The sequence below is a fragment of the Scheffersomyces coipomensis genome (assembly GCF_036884675.1).
Source record: "Scheffersomyces coipomensis strain NRRL Y-17651 chromosome Unknown DFJ63scaffold_2, whole genome shotgun sequence".
Taxonomy (NCBI): domain Eukaryota; kingdom Fungi; phylum Ascomycota; class Pichiomycetes; order Serinales; family Debaryomycetaceae; genus Scheffersomyces; species Scheffersomyces coipomensis.
The window spans coordinates 1661911-1679600 of NW_027042893.1; the positions used below are offsets into that span (position 1 = coordinate 1661911).

Genomic DNA, 17690 nt, shown 5'->3' on the forward strand with positions numbered 1-17690 from the left:
GCATTATATTTATTCATCCTGTGTTTCATTTAAAACATCACTAACTGCTTTAACTACAGCTGGGAAAATTTCTGCATTACCAGCAAGTACACCTTGAGATTGTAAATAACGACCCTTTCCGAAATCTAATGGAGTTCCGTTTATGTCTCCAACTTTACCACCACTTTCGTATATCAAAATATTACCAGCAGCATGATCCCAAATCTTTTCACGATAAGTACTACTGACAGGTAAACGTAAATATATATCAGCTTGTCCCTTAGCAAGAACACAGTATTTTACTTGTGAATCTAAATTGACAGTTTGTCTACCAACAGTATTGCTATTGAATCCCAATATTCTTTTGATTTTAGATTGAGTTGAATGAGATGAATGACCTTTTTCAACCCCTTCGACAACTTTAAGTTCATGTGGAGATGTGGTTTTAGTCATATGAATCTTTTCTTGTTCAGCCAATGGAATAAATCCATCAGTGGCTAATGAGACATAATATGATCCGACTCCCTTGACGGCTGAATATAATCCACCAACCTCACCAGTCATATCTTCATTGGAAAGAATTATTTCCGGTAAGTTTGGACATCCGATTACCCCTAATACAACTTTACCATCTTCTATAAGTGCTAAACAAACAGCAAATTGATCACCTCTTAAGAAACCTTTAGTACCATCAATTGGATCCAAGGCCCAATATCTACCTTTTGAACCACCTTGTGAAGTTCCTAAATCAATGCTATCGAAAATTTCGTTTAAATCATCCAAATTTCCAATCTTCTTATTGTATGATTCAGTTTCTACTTGAACTTCATTAATGATTTCTGAAATCTTCCAATTGAGCTTTTTAGATTCTTCAGTGTCTTCTCTTAAAGTATCGGCATCTTCTTCTCCTACAATTTCATCTTCAGGGAAGTTTATCTTAATAGCATGGTTGATAATTGCTTGAGCAGCATAATCACCTACAGTAACTGGAGATTTATCATCTTTAATTTGAGTTCCAGTCTTTTGGGTAATTGCAATTGAATCACTCAATTTCTTAGTTAACACTGAGGCTCTCTTCACTGCTAACGTAGCGATCTCCAATTCCTTCTGATATGGATGATTCAAAGGAATCGTATTAGCAGTAGTAGACATGGTAGCAAATCTTGTTATCTGGAATAGTTGAGAACTTGAAGATATACTAGATTTAGAAAGTAACGAACGGAATGAATTGACTTTAACACAATTATATAATACGAATGAAATCAAAACGACTATTATCAGAATTAAACCCCTCCTTGAAATATATTTCATAGGCTATACTTCCTCCTCTTTATAACAACCTTTTCAGAACTCAAAAATCATAAATTAAAAATATCTGAAAAAACTTTGCCAATTGGATTGCCTAATTAGGAAAGATTCCCATCACGTGATATTGCAAATGGCAAATAATAGACTTATCCTATTTAACTAGATAAATATAGTTTGCTAGATAAGAATTAGGTATCTTAATGTTGCCTTTGTATACACTGGTATAGAATTATTAGATTTAAATGGCATTAAATGGTGTTATTCATGCTACTGCTTTCGGAAGAGTCTGATCAGATAATTAAATATTGCGGTGAGGAACTTTTCCCTTTGATTTGAAAAATACAAATGCGGAGCATGTTTGGTTAATGCTGTATAATCATTGTCCTTAATTTCACATCAACTAATCGAGATACAACAATGTATAAAACTTTGTCAGCATTGACGTTTTGTATCGTTATTTGTGTCGTGGTTCAACTTCTACCCGTTATATCGGTTCCACTAACGTCTCCCGCCAGTAATCTTTACTTTTCCAATTTCAGAAACTATACATTTGGAGTACTAGGGATATGTGATTTAAACTCAGGAATATGTTCAAGTCCTAGGATAGGTTATCCTTCTGTCAATAGTACTTTTTATATGCTTGCTGATGATAGCGATTTTGAACTTGGTGGAGTTGAGTTACCTTCAAGTGCAACATATACGATCTCAAAACTTTTAATCATGCATGTGGTGGCCTTTTGCTTAACTTGTTTGTTACTTCTAGTGGTCATAGGATTAACCATATTACAATGCATCGATGATACAGTCCCATTCAAAGATAGAGTTGAATTTTATGTTAAACAGAAAGGTAAAGGTCGTCCAATTATAAAGGGATCGGAAAATAATGAAGATCCAGTAAGAAAGAAGCCTTTACGAGATATTACTCCTTACTTAAATGTGATGCTTACTATTGCCATAATGTCATTCTTATGTAACTTGCTAGGATTCCTTGCTGATATCCTATTGTTTATTCCAAATTTAACCTACTTGGGTTGGCTACAATTATTACCTATAATTTGCCTAGCATTAATAATCACTTTGTCGTGTTTTATAAAGAGAGCTATATCATCTAGGAAATTCCTTGAGGATGATCAAAAATATGAGAATGATGATATGAGAACTAGAAAAAAGGTTGTTGGTAATAGATGGAGTGATGATGCAAGTGATGATGGATTTTATGTTTATACGAATGGGTTCTATACAGCTCAAAATAATAATCGAGAAAGAAACGATATTGCTTTGAGAAGCGGTTTATCGTTCAATCAAAATGATAACAGCCAAACGAATGATTGGGTTCATCATTCATACCAGGTTGATGATATTATCGGTGATGCTGTGTCGGTCAATTCGAGTCATCGTCGTGGTTCAGATAACGTTCATCTGACAGATGTGTAAGTTATAGTGATTGGTAACGTTAAACGGTTATTTTGGGATTTTTTCATTTATTTTAATTTTAAAGGTGGTTTATAAAAGTTTGTTTTCAGTTCTATATGTCATGTATTACGCCCTATTTACAAAATATACTATATGTGTTTGTATAATATTATCATATAATGTCTAACGCATTTGCGTTTTCATCCATTCCTAGGATTTTATATTCGTTTGAAAGTAATATCTTAGTTTGATCATCAATATTGACACTCTCCTTTTCTTGTAATCTCTTAAACAATAAACTGTAGTTGAGCCCTTTGATTATATTTGATGTGTGTTCGGAATTGACATGAATTGACTTTAATTTAGAAAATAAATCATAATGACATTTAGAATACAAGGTACTTGCATTTTCAGCATTATCCACAAGGTTTAAGAATTGATGAAGATCTTTAGCATCACCAACTGCATTATTTAATAAAACTTTAAATGAAATATCACTCAATGATTTATGAAAAAATGCTGGTTTCAAAGATGTGATATCTTTAAGAAATTGTTCCTTATCTTGAGGTATAGATCTTTCGTATGATGATAAGTACAGATCAAGGGTATCTTGTGATGGACAGCATTGTTTGGACTGTACTATGACTGAAAGTATTTGATTTGCATATTGTAATTCATTAGCTCTAGATAATATTAAGGCTAATTTATCTAAAACTACGACATCTAAATCTTTAATAACATCAAAGTTTGGGAAAGTGGCTCTGAGGAATGATGCAAATGCTGATATTTGATTCTGCTTTTCAATTATGTCTGATTTATCAAAATAGTTCACCAAATAAGATAAGATTGATTTGAAGTTACTAATGGATGAGAATTCACTATGATCTTCGAAGAATTTTAAAACAATTGAGAATTTCTCATCATTGTTTAATACCTCTTCTTCATGAAGCAAATAAACACATGTATCCTCAAAAGTAATAGTATTCAAAAGCTCAGCTGGAGAGAATAGCCCTTGTAAAGTCTTCTCACTATTCTCAAATGCTCTTAAATATTTGAAGAATTCTCTTAGTTTGGATTCAGTGTACAAGTCTGGATAGATCTTCACAAAATTCTCTTTCTTTGCTGCAATATTGGTGAAAGTATCTCGTTTACCAAAACTCTGTAAGCTACTTGATTCTGGAAGGTCGGTTAAAGGTATTATGGTATTATTAAATACTTCAATCCAACTTGAAGCTATGTTTGCAAAACGAAACTTGAGATCAACCAGACCTTGAGTAGAATCTTTCACGACAAATTTCTTGTTTGGATTTCCCAAGAAAGACCCTTCTTTGGCAAGAACTGTGATTAGAAAATCATTTTCATCAGGATATGATATGATATCTGCAATCTCTTCTGGATTAGCTATGTTAAAATTAATTCTTTCAACATCTTCAAATATTGGTCTATCTGGTATAGCAGCTTCATTCTGTTCTGCAGTCAATTTTTCACCATCAAAAATATGTCTATCTTCGTTTGGTATGAACAGAAGTGGATTGCTCAGATATGTCCTTCGACTAATCCTAGCTGCTGAACATATATGCCTTGAAATCATTGGTTATTGAAGTAAATGAAAGGTACAGTATATTGTCTTCAGACGGTTAATAACTTTTAACAGTCTCTCTCTAAATTTTTTTTCATTTTTATATGATTACGTAATTTATTACCAATCGTAAATTTGTTGCAACAGTTTTAGTTTCACAGCTGTTTCAACTTATCTTGATTAGATCCAATAAATATAGAAACCCATTACTCTTTTCCTCGTGTTGGTTATATGATCAAGAGGTGAAGCAGGTGCTTAGTGAAATGAAAATTCAGCTTATAACCATAGTATTATTCAGTTTTATCGTTAAGGTGGTTTGCGACTTACCAGACTTGGTTGGAAATGGTCTTGGGAAAACTACTAAAAATGAATGTATTAAACAAGCTATTTCTAATATAATTGCTGGTTGTGTGGAAGAAGGTGTTGATTCATTAGATCCTGTTTCAAGAAAGATTCTGTCGGTGAAGTTATCCATTTGTGAATTCAAAACATCAGGTATAGATTATCCTCACTCATGTCATGGAACAAATATTGATTATGATGCATGTATATTTGAAATGAAAGCTTCTCCACAATTCTGGACAACATATAGTTTGAATTACAAAGAAATTGCCAATGTTTGTTATCAGGAATCTCTCCCATATGAAAAAGATCAAATACTTTCATTGTATGCCAATATTACTGAAGTGATCGATAAAGTATTTCATGATTTCAAAGAATCTAATGAATATAATGAAGAAATGCAAATAGAGCTCAAAATAAAGTTTGATTCTCTATTAACTGCCATGAATGAATTGGTAGAAGAATATAAACTGAATCAACAGGAGGTAAAGAATAATTTCAATGAATACAAGGAAGATATTGAAAATAGTTTGAATAATACGTTGGTAGTCATTAAGGATACGTATGATGGAATCTATACCGACTTTAGCGAAATGGAAACTTATGTTTTATTTTTCACCACCCAAATTAGAGATGTAAAAGAAGATTTTTCTAAAGTTGTATCAGATTTAGAACGATTTAGCTCTGAAATAGTTGAAAATTTGGAGAATACATCTTTGGAGTCACAAGAATATACGGAAAAGATTCTTCTGAATTTTGAACAAATATGGGAAAGTAGTAATGAGAACCAGAAGTTAGGAAACAAATTATCTTTAACTTTAAAGAAAAATCAAGTCCTTGAGAATGAATTACAATCTCAGCTTTATCAAATCGATCATGAACTATTAATTCATAATGATTTATTACTTTCAGAATTCACAAGATTGTTCCTTGAGTTATCAAACAAGTTTAACCAAACTTTAGAAGAACAACTTAATGTAACTGATTCCAAATTAGCTGATTTCATGAATAACACTATGAAAAACTTTGATATGAAGTTGAATAGAACAGAAGAGATCTTAAATGGTATTACTAGTAAGTTTGAGGATATGGTAGCAACGGCAAAGATTGTTACTGGTTCAATATCAGATAGTTTATCCTTCATAAAGACTATTCCAACTATATTTCCATTGTATTACAGTCGTTTGGGTTGTTTAAACTTTCTTAATAATCCTTTAATTTGGTCAATTATCAACGATTACTTATTTTCATGGAATACAATTATTCCTTCATTGTTAACTTTAACTTTATTTTGTGTCAAAAATTCTAGAAAGTTGTTAATTGTTCCCCAAGTTTTAAATACAAAGATACCAATAAAGATATTCAATTACATCTTGATATTCACATTATTGCTTTTAATAATACTATTCTCTATAATAATGTATAGAATAGTACAATATATAGACAGCATATAGATCAATAAATTTCACTTAAGGGATACGGCGGAACTCCCCGTAAAAGCTTTTATGGGGAAAAAAGAATCGCGCACAAATTCATACCGACTGAGATTAAAAACTTTCGATGATATGTTTGCTAATCCCTAATTGTAACCATTTCATTTATGGTATTTGGCGCTTAAGTATGATTTGAAACTAAACCATCAATGCAATTAGATCAATTATTGGAATTGATAACTACCTTCTTTTATCTGATATCCCAACTATTCCTTATTGGAAAGTCAAACAATGTGGGGTTTGATCATTCACCAACTCCGAAATTAATCGATTCTGACATTTATTCCAACCTTTTCACCTATGCTCATCTCATAGACATTTCATATTGCATTTCTAGTATATCTGGGATCAAAGAACCGTTTGAATGTGACTTGGCGTGTGAATCAAGATTTCCAAATGTAACGCTTGTTTATCAATGGTATTATGATGACTCGGTAACTGGATACATAGCAACGACTTATTCAAATATCTTTAATTATAATGATACAAACTCAGCCGGTGGTAGTGAAAAGAAAAAGAAAACGATTATCGTGTCTTTAAGAGGTACTAGATCTATTTTTGATAGTTATACTGATATTAAAGTTGACATGACAAGTTATAGCAACTTAAACATTCATTTACCCAAATGTGGAACTCATTGTAAAGTTCATCAAGGTTTCTATGATTACTATTTACATACTTTACTCAATATCCATAGAATTCTAGATAAAGAATTGGTTGATGCATCAGAAGATTATGAATTATTAATAGTTGGTCATTCAATGGGTGGAAGTGTTGCCTTGTTATTGGCATTACATTATCTTGATTTAGGATTTGATAAATTAACAGTAATAACTATGGGACAACCATTAGTGGGGAATAAGGAATTTGTTAATTGGGTTGATTTGGTTATGGGAAGTTATAATCCCCCCATTCATAATTCATTTTCAAGAAAATATTTTAGAGTGGTACATAAAGATGATATTGTAGCTACCATTCCTAATAGTGATGGTTTATTAAATCAATATTCACAATTTGACAATCAAATATATTTGAATTGTTCATCATCAACTTCAATGCCTTCACCAAAACAAGTGGTGGATTGTGTATTTGGAGATAATTCAAAATGTATTAAAAGAGATTTTCAAGGGATAAGACTAATAGACTACATGAGTAAAGATTATTTCAGAAGTCATAATACATATTTCAGGCGACTAGGAATGTGTGGAATGAAAATAAAGTAAATAAATAAATAATTAATATATAACATATTTTATAACATTTTAATTTGCTCTCGAGAATCCAAATCTAGGTTGGTCATCGTCATCATCGTCGTCATCATCATCATCATAATAGTTTCGATAAGTAGTTGATCTAGTTGTTGTTCTATTGGGAACTGGTTGAGCAGTACTCTGGGATTCTTCATCTACAAATAGCGAATTAGCTGAACTACCACTCTTTTCCTTATTATTGTTATTGGGTTTAAATGAAAAGGAACCAGTTTCATCATCATCATCGTCATCAATAAAGAGTGTATTCTTAACAGGATCGATATTTTTAACACTTTGCATTACCTTACCAAAATCTTCAGTTAACCTTTGTTCAGCTGCTTCATAATCAGACTTCTTGAAACTTACAAAGCTTATTTCTGCATTTACTGGGATTGTATCCATTTCCACAAATGATCTAGTAACTTTATTTTTCAATTGTTGATTCTTTTTAAACGTTTTGAAATTCTTACGGCCATTGTAGTCTTTATTTATGGTTGAATTGTACTCTTTTGGTTCTTTAGTTCTTAATTTAATTTCAATAGTCTCTATTATGGCGAGATTAGAAAGATTATCTGCAAATGAATCTTGCTCCAATTCATCCACAATACCTAATTCCTGTTTGATCAATTCATTGGCTTGTTCTTTGGCAGATTTAATAGCATCTACAAGTGACACCTTTGGCATAAATTTCCCAATTTTATTGGGTTTCAGTGGTTTTAATTCTTCTTCTGTGGAACGCTTTTTAGACTTGTTTATATCAACAGATGATCCGTTACTTCCTTCATCAACAGACTTTTCTACTTCCTTTGGAGATTCGATAACTTCTTCAGGCTCTTCAATAATAGGTTCAACAATAGGCGCTACAGATCCTTCAATAATTGGATTGTTTGATTCTGCAACATCGTCATTACTTTCAGGCACCACTTGGGAAGATGCAATGAGTATTTCATTATTGGATTGGGATTGAGTACAAGCTCCAAAGTCGAAGAAATGAGTCTTACTTACTTTCTCATATTTCCTCCTCTTTCGCAACAGAGGTTCAGATTGTGAAACTATTGCTTCATTAGGACGTTTCAAGCTTTCTACTTCAAATAATCTAAGATTATCTAAACTGCAAACTTTTGTAGAAGTCCATATACTATCTTCACTAGCCGTACTTGTATTAAACTTAGTTGCTATACCCTCCAATGAATTATTCACCTGATCTGCCAACACTGCATCTCCATGACCATTGAATTTCATAAGGACACATTTCGAATTTGGTGGTGATTTTTCTTTCATATCTTGAATTAATAACTCTTCATTTAGTTTATTATTTTGGTAGTATGTATCAAGTTGTAATTGTATTATATTTCCCTGTAATGAATTAATAAAGTAACTGAATTTTTCATTTCCTTTCGAAAGAATAAACACGGTTATACCCTTTAACAAACTACTTCGTTCAGGGTTTGGTAATAAGTATTCACCTCCAGGTAAATACTTCTCATAATCAATATGAAGAAACCATTTCTCAACATTATTTTTATTCCGTCGTATGGTATCTAACCACTTTTCATTTAAAATGGGTACTCCTCTCAGGACTGCTATTTTAAAGGACTTATTAGTTGGTTCACCTCTACTATAATAATGAGTAGCTTTATATACATCATTTGTGATTCTTAAATCAATGCCAATGGACCGTAATTGAACAAGATCATCAAGATGATGATTATTAGATTGTTTACCCTCAGTCTCCACCACAGTCTTGATGAATGTCATCACATTGAAAGCAACCCATTCGATAGTGATGATATTATCGGTATCTGATCCTAGTACTAACTCAACTTTATCTTCATTGGTAACATCCACAACCATTGGTCCAGTCTCTCCCTTGGATAATCTATACATAGTACCATTTATAGTTGATTTGGCCCTTGAAAGCACTTTTATCAGGAGTGAAGTTTTATATTCTGTGTCATTGATTTTATCTTCATCGATTGATCCCACTACCAATTGTAATTGTTGTCGTGAAACTGAACTATTATTGAATAAGAAATCGGCATTTTCCACTCTTCCTAGTATATAATCTTGATCAGGTTCTAGATTAATTATGTCTTCCAGATCACCCTTACGTGTTACAATCCACATTGATGTTGGTGGGGAGCAATGGTGGTAATAAAGAGATAACCTACTTGATTTAACGTGAAAAATTACTGATTCGATACGCGCTAGTAAATTTAAATTTTGTTATTGCGAAATATATTTATGATACAAAAATTATCAACTTTAACTTCTATAGAATATAGCTAATAATATATAAAATTTTAATGGAGATAGTTTCTCTATCTATCTAGTTACTTACTTTTTAGAAACCTTTGTTGGTTTGACGACTTTGTTAGCGGCAGTCTTTGGCTTTTTAGATTTACCGTTTAATTTCTTACCAATGATTTTAGCAACTTCATCAGCATTACCCAATTCCAATAAACCTTTTTCAAATGCAGATAATTTAGGACCATCAGTTTGTTCCTTAGCTTCGTTAGCTTTAACATTCTCTATCACATCAGTTTCTTCATCATATAACTTTTCAGCATAGAATAATGGTAAAGATGGAGAGCTATTGGTTTTAAGCATGACACTTCTTAAACTATCTTTATCAAATGCAACAAGAGTATCTTGTAAATTTTGAACCAAATCATCTTGTTTAAAGCTTTCAGTTATAGATCCAATTTTAATTGATATATTAACCCCCATTGGTGGTAAGAAAGCAGTACTAGTTAAACATTTTTCTAATTGATTTTTAAGAGTAACAAGGGAAAGTTCTTTAGTATTGGAAGAAGTTGTAACTCTGATTGGTAATGGAAGTTTATTATTACCATTACCATAAAAGACTTTACCTAATAAAGTTGGCATTAAATTTAATAAAGCATCATCAACTAAAAATAAATCATATTTAGCATATAATTCACGACGTTTTTCATAATGTTTATATTCAGTTTTTAATGATTTTAAAGGTAAGATTTGAGATACGGTTGGTAAGCTTTCATTTTCAAGAGCTTCTAATTGTTGAGAAGTTGTAACTAATTGATCTCTGATAATAAGACAAGTTTTCAATTGTTCTTGATTATATATGGAATGAGTTAATTTTATCAACTTTGGTTTGAATTGAGGTTTAGATGAAACAAACTTCTTGGTGTTTATTTGTAAGTATAAGTTTTTAGATTCATCATCATCTTCATCAGCAAATAAATCAGTTTTAGATTCTTTAGTATTGGCACTTTCTCTTTCTAAGAATTTACTTAATTCTGAAATGGCTTTAACAGCAACTTTGGAAGCTACTATAGAACTTGGTTCTTCCTTTTCTAATTTAGCTTTGACTTTAGATGCTTGACCTTTCTTAGCCTTTACATCAATTTTTTTGGATTTTTCAACTAATGGAGATGATACAGCAGAACCAGCAGAAACTTTGGAAATGGCAGCACCTTTTCTAGCTTTGACAGGGGTTGGAGTCTTTGGAGTGACAGGCCCTTTAGATCTAGTTTTAGCCATGGTATATATGTATGTGTATAAAGTTAAGTATGGTTAAATCAATTAAACTGAAATATTTTGATTCTTTAAACAGCTTTAAAAAAATTATACTTCTCATCTCTCTCTCTGCTCACCAAAAAAAAAAAAAATTCCTCTAAAATCAAAATCCTGCATACAAGTGGACCAGATCAAATGGGTTAAATTTGTTGCAAATGAATGAAGAGTTGACTATCAAAGTCAAACTAGTTTGTACATTGTGAAGATATAAATAAATAAATACATATTAGAGTCAATCTAAAGGGAGTTCAAAATGGGGGCATAACTGTTTTTGGAATTCTTTGAGTAGGTTCGAACAATTGTGATGATGGATCAATGGGACCAGAGTTTTTAATACTATCAAGAATTATAACAGGTACTGTGCCACTATTATCATCAAATAATATTTCTGGGTTCTTACTGATATCATAATGCGTGGTTGATTCGACTGTGTTTGATTGAGACACACCAGTTGCACCTATGCCCGATCCTTTGTTGTTATTGTCATCACCTTCTATGTCTTCATCATCATCGTCTTCATGTTGATATTTTCTAACCATGGTACTATCAAATCCACCTAATCTTTCCCAAAGTAAATTAGATAAGTCACCAGGAGAATAAATCGATTTATTATTAGGAGGATCTTCAACTTTATCATAATCATTCCAGTCAGCATGAGGTGATATGGGAGGGGAGATAAGAAATCGTCTACTTCCTAATTCCAGGGGCAATTCCAAATAATCCATACTATTAGCACTATCTATATGATAAGGACCATATCCATTAAACTGTGATAAAGTTGAAGGTAAGATTGATTTATGATTAAGGATACTTATTTCATTATCTCTGAGACTATAGGATATTGATATTGTATTCCAAGCCGGTGAATCTTGAAGAAGTTGAGATATCTTGGTTGCTATGTTACTATCTTCACAAAGAATAAGTATTCTATGGAATTTAGGTAATGATATTAATTCTATGATGAAGTTATTATCTTGAGCTAAGAAGGTAACTAAAGGTTGAGGATCATGTAATAAAGCTTGATCTATTTTAGTAAGGATTAATGTATTGGTAGGATCTCGTAAACTAACTGTTTTAGTATTGGACATAGTTGTACTTGCTGTCATGATGATATACTATATATATCCTATCCTATCTTATCCTATTCTATTCTATTCTATTCTAATGTTATCAGTTATCCTAACCAACTAAAGCTATTAATAACTAAGTAATACAAATTAAACTGTTCGTGTGTGGCTGAGAAAAAAAAATTAAACGAGGGAGGGCACCACCACTCAAATTTTGTCCAACAGTTTAAATAGTACTGTGGTGAAGTGAGGTGAGGCCAGTGGAAAAGTTGAAAAGTTGAAAAATTATCTTCAACTTTCATATGTTAAAACAATCTACCAGATCAATCTCCACCTCAATTAGAAACATGTCTTACAAATTAGTAGCCTTAGGTAACCCATTATTGGATTTACAAACCAACGTCGACGCTGAATACTTGAAAAAGTACGACTTAAAAGATAATGATGCCATCTTAGCTGAAGACAAACATGCTCCAATTTATCAAGAAGTTTTAGGTAAACAAGATTTACACTTACTTGCTGGTGGTGCTGCTCAAAACACTGCTAGAGGTGCTCAATATATCTTACCTGCTGATTCCGTTGTCTATTTCGGTTCTGTTGGTAAAGATGTTTACGCTGAAAAATTAGTTGAAGCTAATAAGAAATATGGTTTAAGAACTGAATATCAAATTCAAGATGATATTCCAACTGGTAAATGTGCTGCTTTAATTAATGGTGCTCATAGATGTTTAGTTACTGATTTAGGGGCTGCTAATCATTTTACTGCTTCTCATTTCGATAAACCAGAAAATTGGAAATTTGTTGAAAATGCTTCTCATTATTATATTGGTGGTTTCCATTTAACTGTTTCTCCAGAAGCTATTGTTAAATTAGGTAAACATGCTGCTGAAAATAATAAAGTTTTCGCTTTAAATTTCTCTGCTCCATTCATTGCTCAATTCTTTAAAGATCCTTTAGATGCTGCTTTACCTTATGTTGATTTTGTTATTGCTAATGAATCTGAAGCTGAAGCTTATGCTGAATCTCATAAATTAGATGTTGATCCAAAGGATGTGGTTGCTATTGCTAAAGAAGTGGCCAAATTACCAAAGATTAACACCAAGAGACCAAGAACTGTTGTTTTCACTCAAGGTACTCAACCAACTGTTACTGTTACTTATAATCCAGAAACTGAAGATTATGAAGTTCAAGCTTTCAACGTTAGAGAATTAGCTTCTGAAAAAGTAGTTGATACTAATGGTGCTGGTGATGCTTTTGCTGCTGGTTTCGTTGCTGCTTTAGTCGAAGGTAAATCCACTGCTAAAGCTGTTGATGTTGGTCAATGGGCTGCTGCTTTATCCATCCAAGAAGTTGGTCCATCCTTCCCATTCCCAAAGCAAACTTACAGTGCTTAAATGGGATTATCTATTCCCTGAAAAGACTGTAGTTACACATATCATTCCTTTTTTATATTATTCATTATAACTATTTTTTTTTATCACAATTGTTCTTTTTTTACTTCATTCAACATGGGTTTTTAAAATTATTATCTTCTTAGAATTTTGATTTCATTCTTAATGAATCTATATTTCTTCTTTATTTACACATTTTTATCACTATTAATTATACTTTGGGTAACTAGACGGGATTCATGGGAGCTGTCCAACTTGACACATTATACATATGTCACACTTACACACACATATGTAACATACATACTTATATAACATACTTAGAACTAAATGCAAACATTCAACATTTTGCCATAAATTCTTCAAACTTTAAATTGGTTAATTAATGTAATAAGCGTGTTTCTCTATTTCTCTCTCTCCAGACTTGTTCCATCGAACACCTCAAAAAAAAAGATGTCGAGATGAGAGAAATTTAAATTTATTTTATCATTTGCAACAACTTAAATTTCAATAATTGTTCATCCAATCTTTAGGTTACGAAACTTTCAGATCGTCTGGTTTCAATAGGTGGGGAAACCAACATTATAAAACATAGAAGTATAGAAAAAAGCAGGTATTTCTAATGGCAGTTCTGAAAGATCATTACTATAGACTTGCATCTGAAGTCCCTAAGGAAAGAATTGAAGCTGCAACTTCTCTCTTATCAGACCTTATTGAAGCCAACTCTAAGGAGGATTGGGAATATGCTTTGAACAGACTTCTTAAGGGACTCATCACTTCCAGACAAAGTGCTCGTTTTGGTTTCCTGATGGCTCTTACTGAAGTATTATTGGAATTGATCAATAAAAATTCTGAGGGCTATGAAGAAATTACTATTGATTATTATCTTGATTTATTATTAAAGACCACCCAATTGGCTTCAAGTATGAAAGGTAAGGAAGAAAGATCAGTGTTGTTTGGAAGATTGTTTGGATTACAAGTTTTGATCAATACTAAACTTTTATTCAATGCTGAAGCTTGTAAAGATGAATCTTTATTTAAATTCATTAATTGTATTATAGAATTATCAAATTTAAAATCATGGTTAAGAGAAACAACTATTTTCACTTTACATCAGTTTATTAGAGCCTTTTTAAGTCCTGCAAGTGATCATAGTAAAGATTTGAAAGATAAAGTCATCATCGCTATTTTACAAGTTACCAATGATCAAGGTTTAAATTTATCAAGTGAAGGAGTTGCTATTTATTTATCAATTCCAAAGGAAAATAGATCAAAATTAGCTTCTCATATCGTTAATGAAAAAGCAAATTGGAAGAACGGTGATCCATTTACAAAGGGAAATTTACCTTTGTTAGCAAAAGCATTGAAGGATGTTGAAGTAGCTGATCCAGAAGCAGGTGAAAATAAACAAAAAGGTAATAAGAATCCAAAACAAAAGGGAAGTTGGAGTCCAAGAATCCCATTCGTTTGGGATTTGATTATTCAAGAATTCAATACTTCAAATGAAAGTGAAGAAGTATCCAATGAAAACCTGAAAAAGAGAAAGAAGTCATCAAATAATGATTCTAAGAAAAAGAAACATTCATCATCATCAAGTTCAGAACCTACTGATGTAACAGTTCAAGAGTTTTGGAAAGTAGTGATCGATGATTCCTTTTATGCTGAGAAATCTTCTCATGAAAGAAAATTCTGGGGATTTGAAATCTTCATCAAATTCTTAAAGGAATTAACCTCCATTGAATCCATTCAATACTTATTCACTCTGAACTTTATGAGATGTTTAGTTAATCAAACTTCTCAAGCCAATAGAATGTTACATAAGATCTCAACCAAAGCGCTTAAAGTCATTACCGAAGAAGCCCAATCTAATCCAGAGAAGGTTCCTATAATCTTCAATCGTTTGATTGATGAGACTAATGGTGGAAGTTGGAATTTCGATTTGATTACTAAATCGAAGACTGTCGATAGTTTACTTACGGTCAAAGGCGATGATAAAATAATTGCTGATTTAAAGAATATATTAATCCAATCATTCAATACTGCCCTTGATACTCAAGAAGATATTGATAATCAAAATACTAATAAGAAGTCAAACGATAATAAGATTAAATGGAGTTTGGATAAACTTTTATTACTCATTAGAAGAAATTTAACCATTATAAATGCAAAGGATATTGAAGATATTACCAAATTACTCATCAGACAAACTTTCTTCCATTCATCTGATCAACCTCAAGTTTCTGAAAATGTCAAATCAGCATGTCAAGAACGTTTGAACTCAATATTGGCTGATATAATTAATCTTAAAAGACTGGATAATATCTCATGGGCATATTATTGTTTGAAATATATTTTCAAATTGGAAGAATCATCAAAATTCAAAAACTTGATTGATTTCGATGAAGAACTTCTCGTCATAAAGCAAGAAACTTCTGTCATTCTTAAATCCATCTCCGAATTAATGACCATTACTAAACTGGAAAGTAAGAAAGATCAATTACATTGTTTCGAACTTCTTTACTCTATGGTTCTTATTCAAATGTACATGGGTGATGATGAAGCTGTTCAAGTCATTGGGGAATTAAACTTGTGTTATGAAAATACTTTCTCTGACGAGACAGATGATGGAGTTGATACTTCAGTGGTATTGACTGAGATTATCTTATCCTTCATTTCAAGAAAATCTAATTTGTTAAAGAAATTGGCATTCACAGTATGGGAATTCTTTGTTTGTGGTAATGATCAATCTGGAAAGATAAGATTGAATGAAGCTAGTTTACAATTGCTATATGATGTCTTATACCTGAAAGAAAACAAAGAAGGTCAACAAAAATTATTTGAGGGTGAGGATGAAATGGTTGCTGACGACGATGAAGATGAAGAAAAAGATAACGAAAAAGATGAAGATGAAGAAGACAAAGATGATGAAGACGAGGACGAAGATAATTCAGATTCAGACGATGAAGAATCAGAAGAATCAGAAGAAGAAGACGAAGAAGAAGTAGCAACCGATAAAGATAAATTATCAGAAATAGATAAAGAAACTAATTTAAAACTTGCTAAAGCTTTAGGAATTCCAACTGCTGAATCTGGAGAGGTCAAATTTGAAGATTTAGATTCTTCAGATGATGAAGAATATGAATCTGATTCGATGGATGATGAACAAATGATGGCTATGGATGATCAACTTTCCAAAATCTTCAAAGAAAGACAAGATATTCTTTCTAACATTAGTACAGGTAATAAAAGAAAAGCCGAAGTTATGGAAGCTAAGGAACATATGATATTTTTCAAGAATAGAATCTTAGACTTACTTGAGATTTTCAATAGAGTTCAACCTAATTCATTATTAAATTTAACTGCCATTAAACCTATAATCACCATGATCAATTTAACTTTAAATAAGGAACTCGGTGTCAAAGCACACAAGTTACTTAAAACCAAAATCAACCGTACTAAAATCACCGATGAAGATGTTCAAAAGTATTATCCTTCAAAGAAAGAATTAAAAGATTATAAGGAATCTTTATTAACCCTCATAATCGACTTACAAACCGAATTAAACTCAAAGAAATCAACTAGTCAAGGTCATTCATTAGCTTGTAATCAAGCTTGTATTATAATTTCAAAAAATTTAGTTGCTATTGATACCTCATATTTAGAAAATATCATTGAAATTTATTCATCATCATTAAAAAACTGGGCTTTAAACCCTAAGAGTAACATTCAACCATCCTTATTCTTTGATTTCATCAATTGGTTGAACTCTAAGAGGTAAAATAATTATTTATATATATATATTTTGCAATATAGATCTTTTATATACAATATTATATACAGGAAACTGCACTATATACAGTACGAGTAAATTGTATACCGGACAATACAAATATCCAATTAAAATTGCGAACCAAACTTTTTTTCAGACCGACCATTGAAAAAGTTATATAGAAGACGATATATTATTACTAGTTTATAGATCCATCAATTAACAATCATAATGTCTGCATACAAACAAGCTGGTATATCATTAAACAAGGCCTTATCCATTGCTGCCAGAACCGTCAGAGCTGCTTTAAAGCCAGAAGCCAAGGCTGCCAGTGAAAGAAGAGGTTTCACCGAAGTTAAAGCTATCAAGATCGAAAACGGTGTCCAAGCTGAACCAAAAGTTTTAGGTAATTAGAGAAATGATATCCTAGAGATATTGTATTGTCATCATTCCCGAATTTTCAACGGCATTCCATACAGTTTACATACATAACGAAAAGCATGATTTTTCTATAAATAAGTTAGAATAAATATTATTT

At 31.7% G+C, this 17690-nt stretch overlaps 10 protein-coding genes across 10 annotated transcripts; 5 read left to right on the plus strand and 5 right to left on the minus strand. All coding sequences in view use genetic code 12, as the record gives it.

The window, feature by feature from the left end:
* Positions 1-9: 9 nt before the first annotated feature.
* Positions 10-1131, minus strand: DFJ63DRAFT_285304 (3'5'-bisphosphate nucleotidase; the record flags this gene model as incomplete). Its single annotated transcript, XM_064904888.1, has 1 exon — positions 10-1131. One exon carries the CDS (start codon positions 1129-1131, stop codon positions 10-12), a length of 1122 nt encoding a protein of 373 aa, XP_064763883.1.
* A 573-nt stretch (positions 1132-1704) lies between these two features.
* On the plus strand, positions 1705-2721 carry RIM9 (Rim9p; the record flags this gene model as incomplete). The annotated part of the gene is made up of 1 exon (XM_064907984.1): positions 1705-2721. One exon carries the CDS (start codon positions 1705-1707, stop codon positions 2719-2721), a length of 1017 nt encoding a protein of 338 aa, XP_064763884.1.
* Positions 2722-2872: 151 nt separating this feature from the next.
* On the minus strand, positions 2873-4291 carry DFJ63DRAFT_311881 (uncharacterized protein; the record flags this gene model as incomplete). The annotated part of the gene is made up of 1 exon (XM_064905862.1): positions 2873-4291. One exon carries the CDS (start codon positions 4289-4291, stop codon positions 2873-2875), a length of 1419 nt encoding a protein of 472 aa, XP_064763885.1.
* Positions 4292-4416: 125 nt separating this feature from the next.
* KAR5 (Kar5p) lies at positions 4417-6169 on the plus strand. Its single transcript, XM_064909142.1, has one exon. The coding sequence runs from the start codon at positions 4543-4545 to the stop codon at positions 6073-6075; it is 1533 nt and encodes a 510-aa protein (XP_064763886.1). The 5' UTR covers positions 4417-4542; the 3' UTR covers positions 6076-6169.
* Positions 6170-7357, plus strand: DFJ63DRAFT_81767 (uncharacterized protein). Its single transcript, XM_064909131.1, has one exon. It carries the CDS (start codon positions 6264-6266, stop codon positions 7335-7337), a length of 1074 nt encoding a protein of 357 aa, XP_064763887.1. The 5' UTR covers positions 6170-6263; the 3' UTR covers positions 7338-7357.
* Positions 7357-9579, minus strand: DFJ63DRAFT_81822 (uncharacterized protein). Its single transcript, XM_064909141.1, has one exon. The coding sequence runs from the start codon at positions 9489-9491 to the stop codon at positions 7377-7379; it is 2115 nt and encodes a 704-aa protein (XP_064763888.1). The 5' UTR covers positions 9492-9579; the 3' UTR covers positions 7357-7376.
* Position 9580: 1 nt separating this feature from the next.
* On the minus strand, positions 9581-11031 carry CIC1 (Cic1p). The gene has a single exon (XM_064909132.1). The coding sequence runs from the start codon at positions 10887-10889 to the stop codon at positions 9702-9704; it is 1188 nt and encodes a 395-aa protein (XP_064763889.1). The 5' UTR covers positions 10890-11031; the 3' UTR covers positions 9581-9701.
* Positions 11032-11173: 142 nt separating this feature from the next.
* On the minus strand, positions 11174-12031 carry RCN1 (Rcn1p; the record flags this gene model as incomplete). Its single annotated transcript, XM_064905863.1, has 1 exon — positions 11174-12031. The coding sequence occupies one exon, from the start codon at positions 12029-12031 to the stop codon at positions 11174-11176; it is 858 nt and encodes a 285-aa protein (XP_064763890.1).
* A 308-nt stretch (positions 12032-12339) lies between these two features.
* ADO1 (adenosine kinase) lies at positions 12340-13386 on the plus strand (the record flags this gene model as incomplete). The annotated part of the gene is made up of 1 exon (XM_064904797.1): positions 12340-13386. One exon carries the CDS (start codon positions 12340-12342, stop codon positions 13384-13386), a length of 1047 nt encoding a protein of 348 aa, XP_064763891.1.
* A 619-nt stretch (positions 13387-14005) lies between these two features.
* On the plus strand, positions 14006-17161 carry POL5 (DNA-directed DNA polymerase; the record flags this gene model as incomplete). Its single annotated transcript, XM_064904791.1, has 1 exon — positions 14006-17161. The coding sequence occupies one exon, from the start codon at positions 14006-14008 to the stop codon at positions 17159-17161; it is 3156 nt and encodes a 1051-aa protein (XP_064763892.1).
* Positions 17162-17690: the final 529 nt, after the last annotated feature.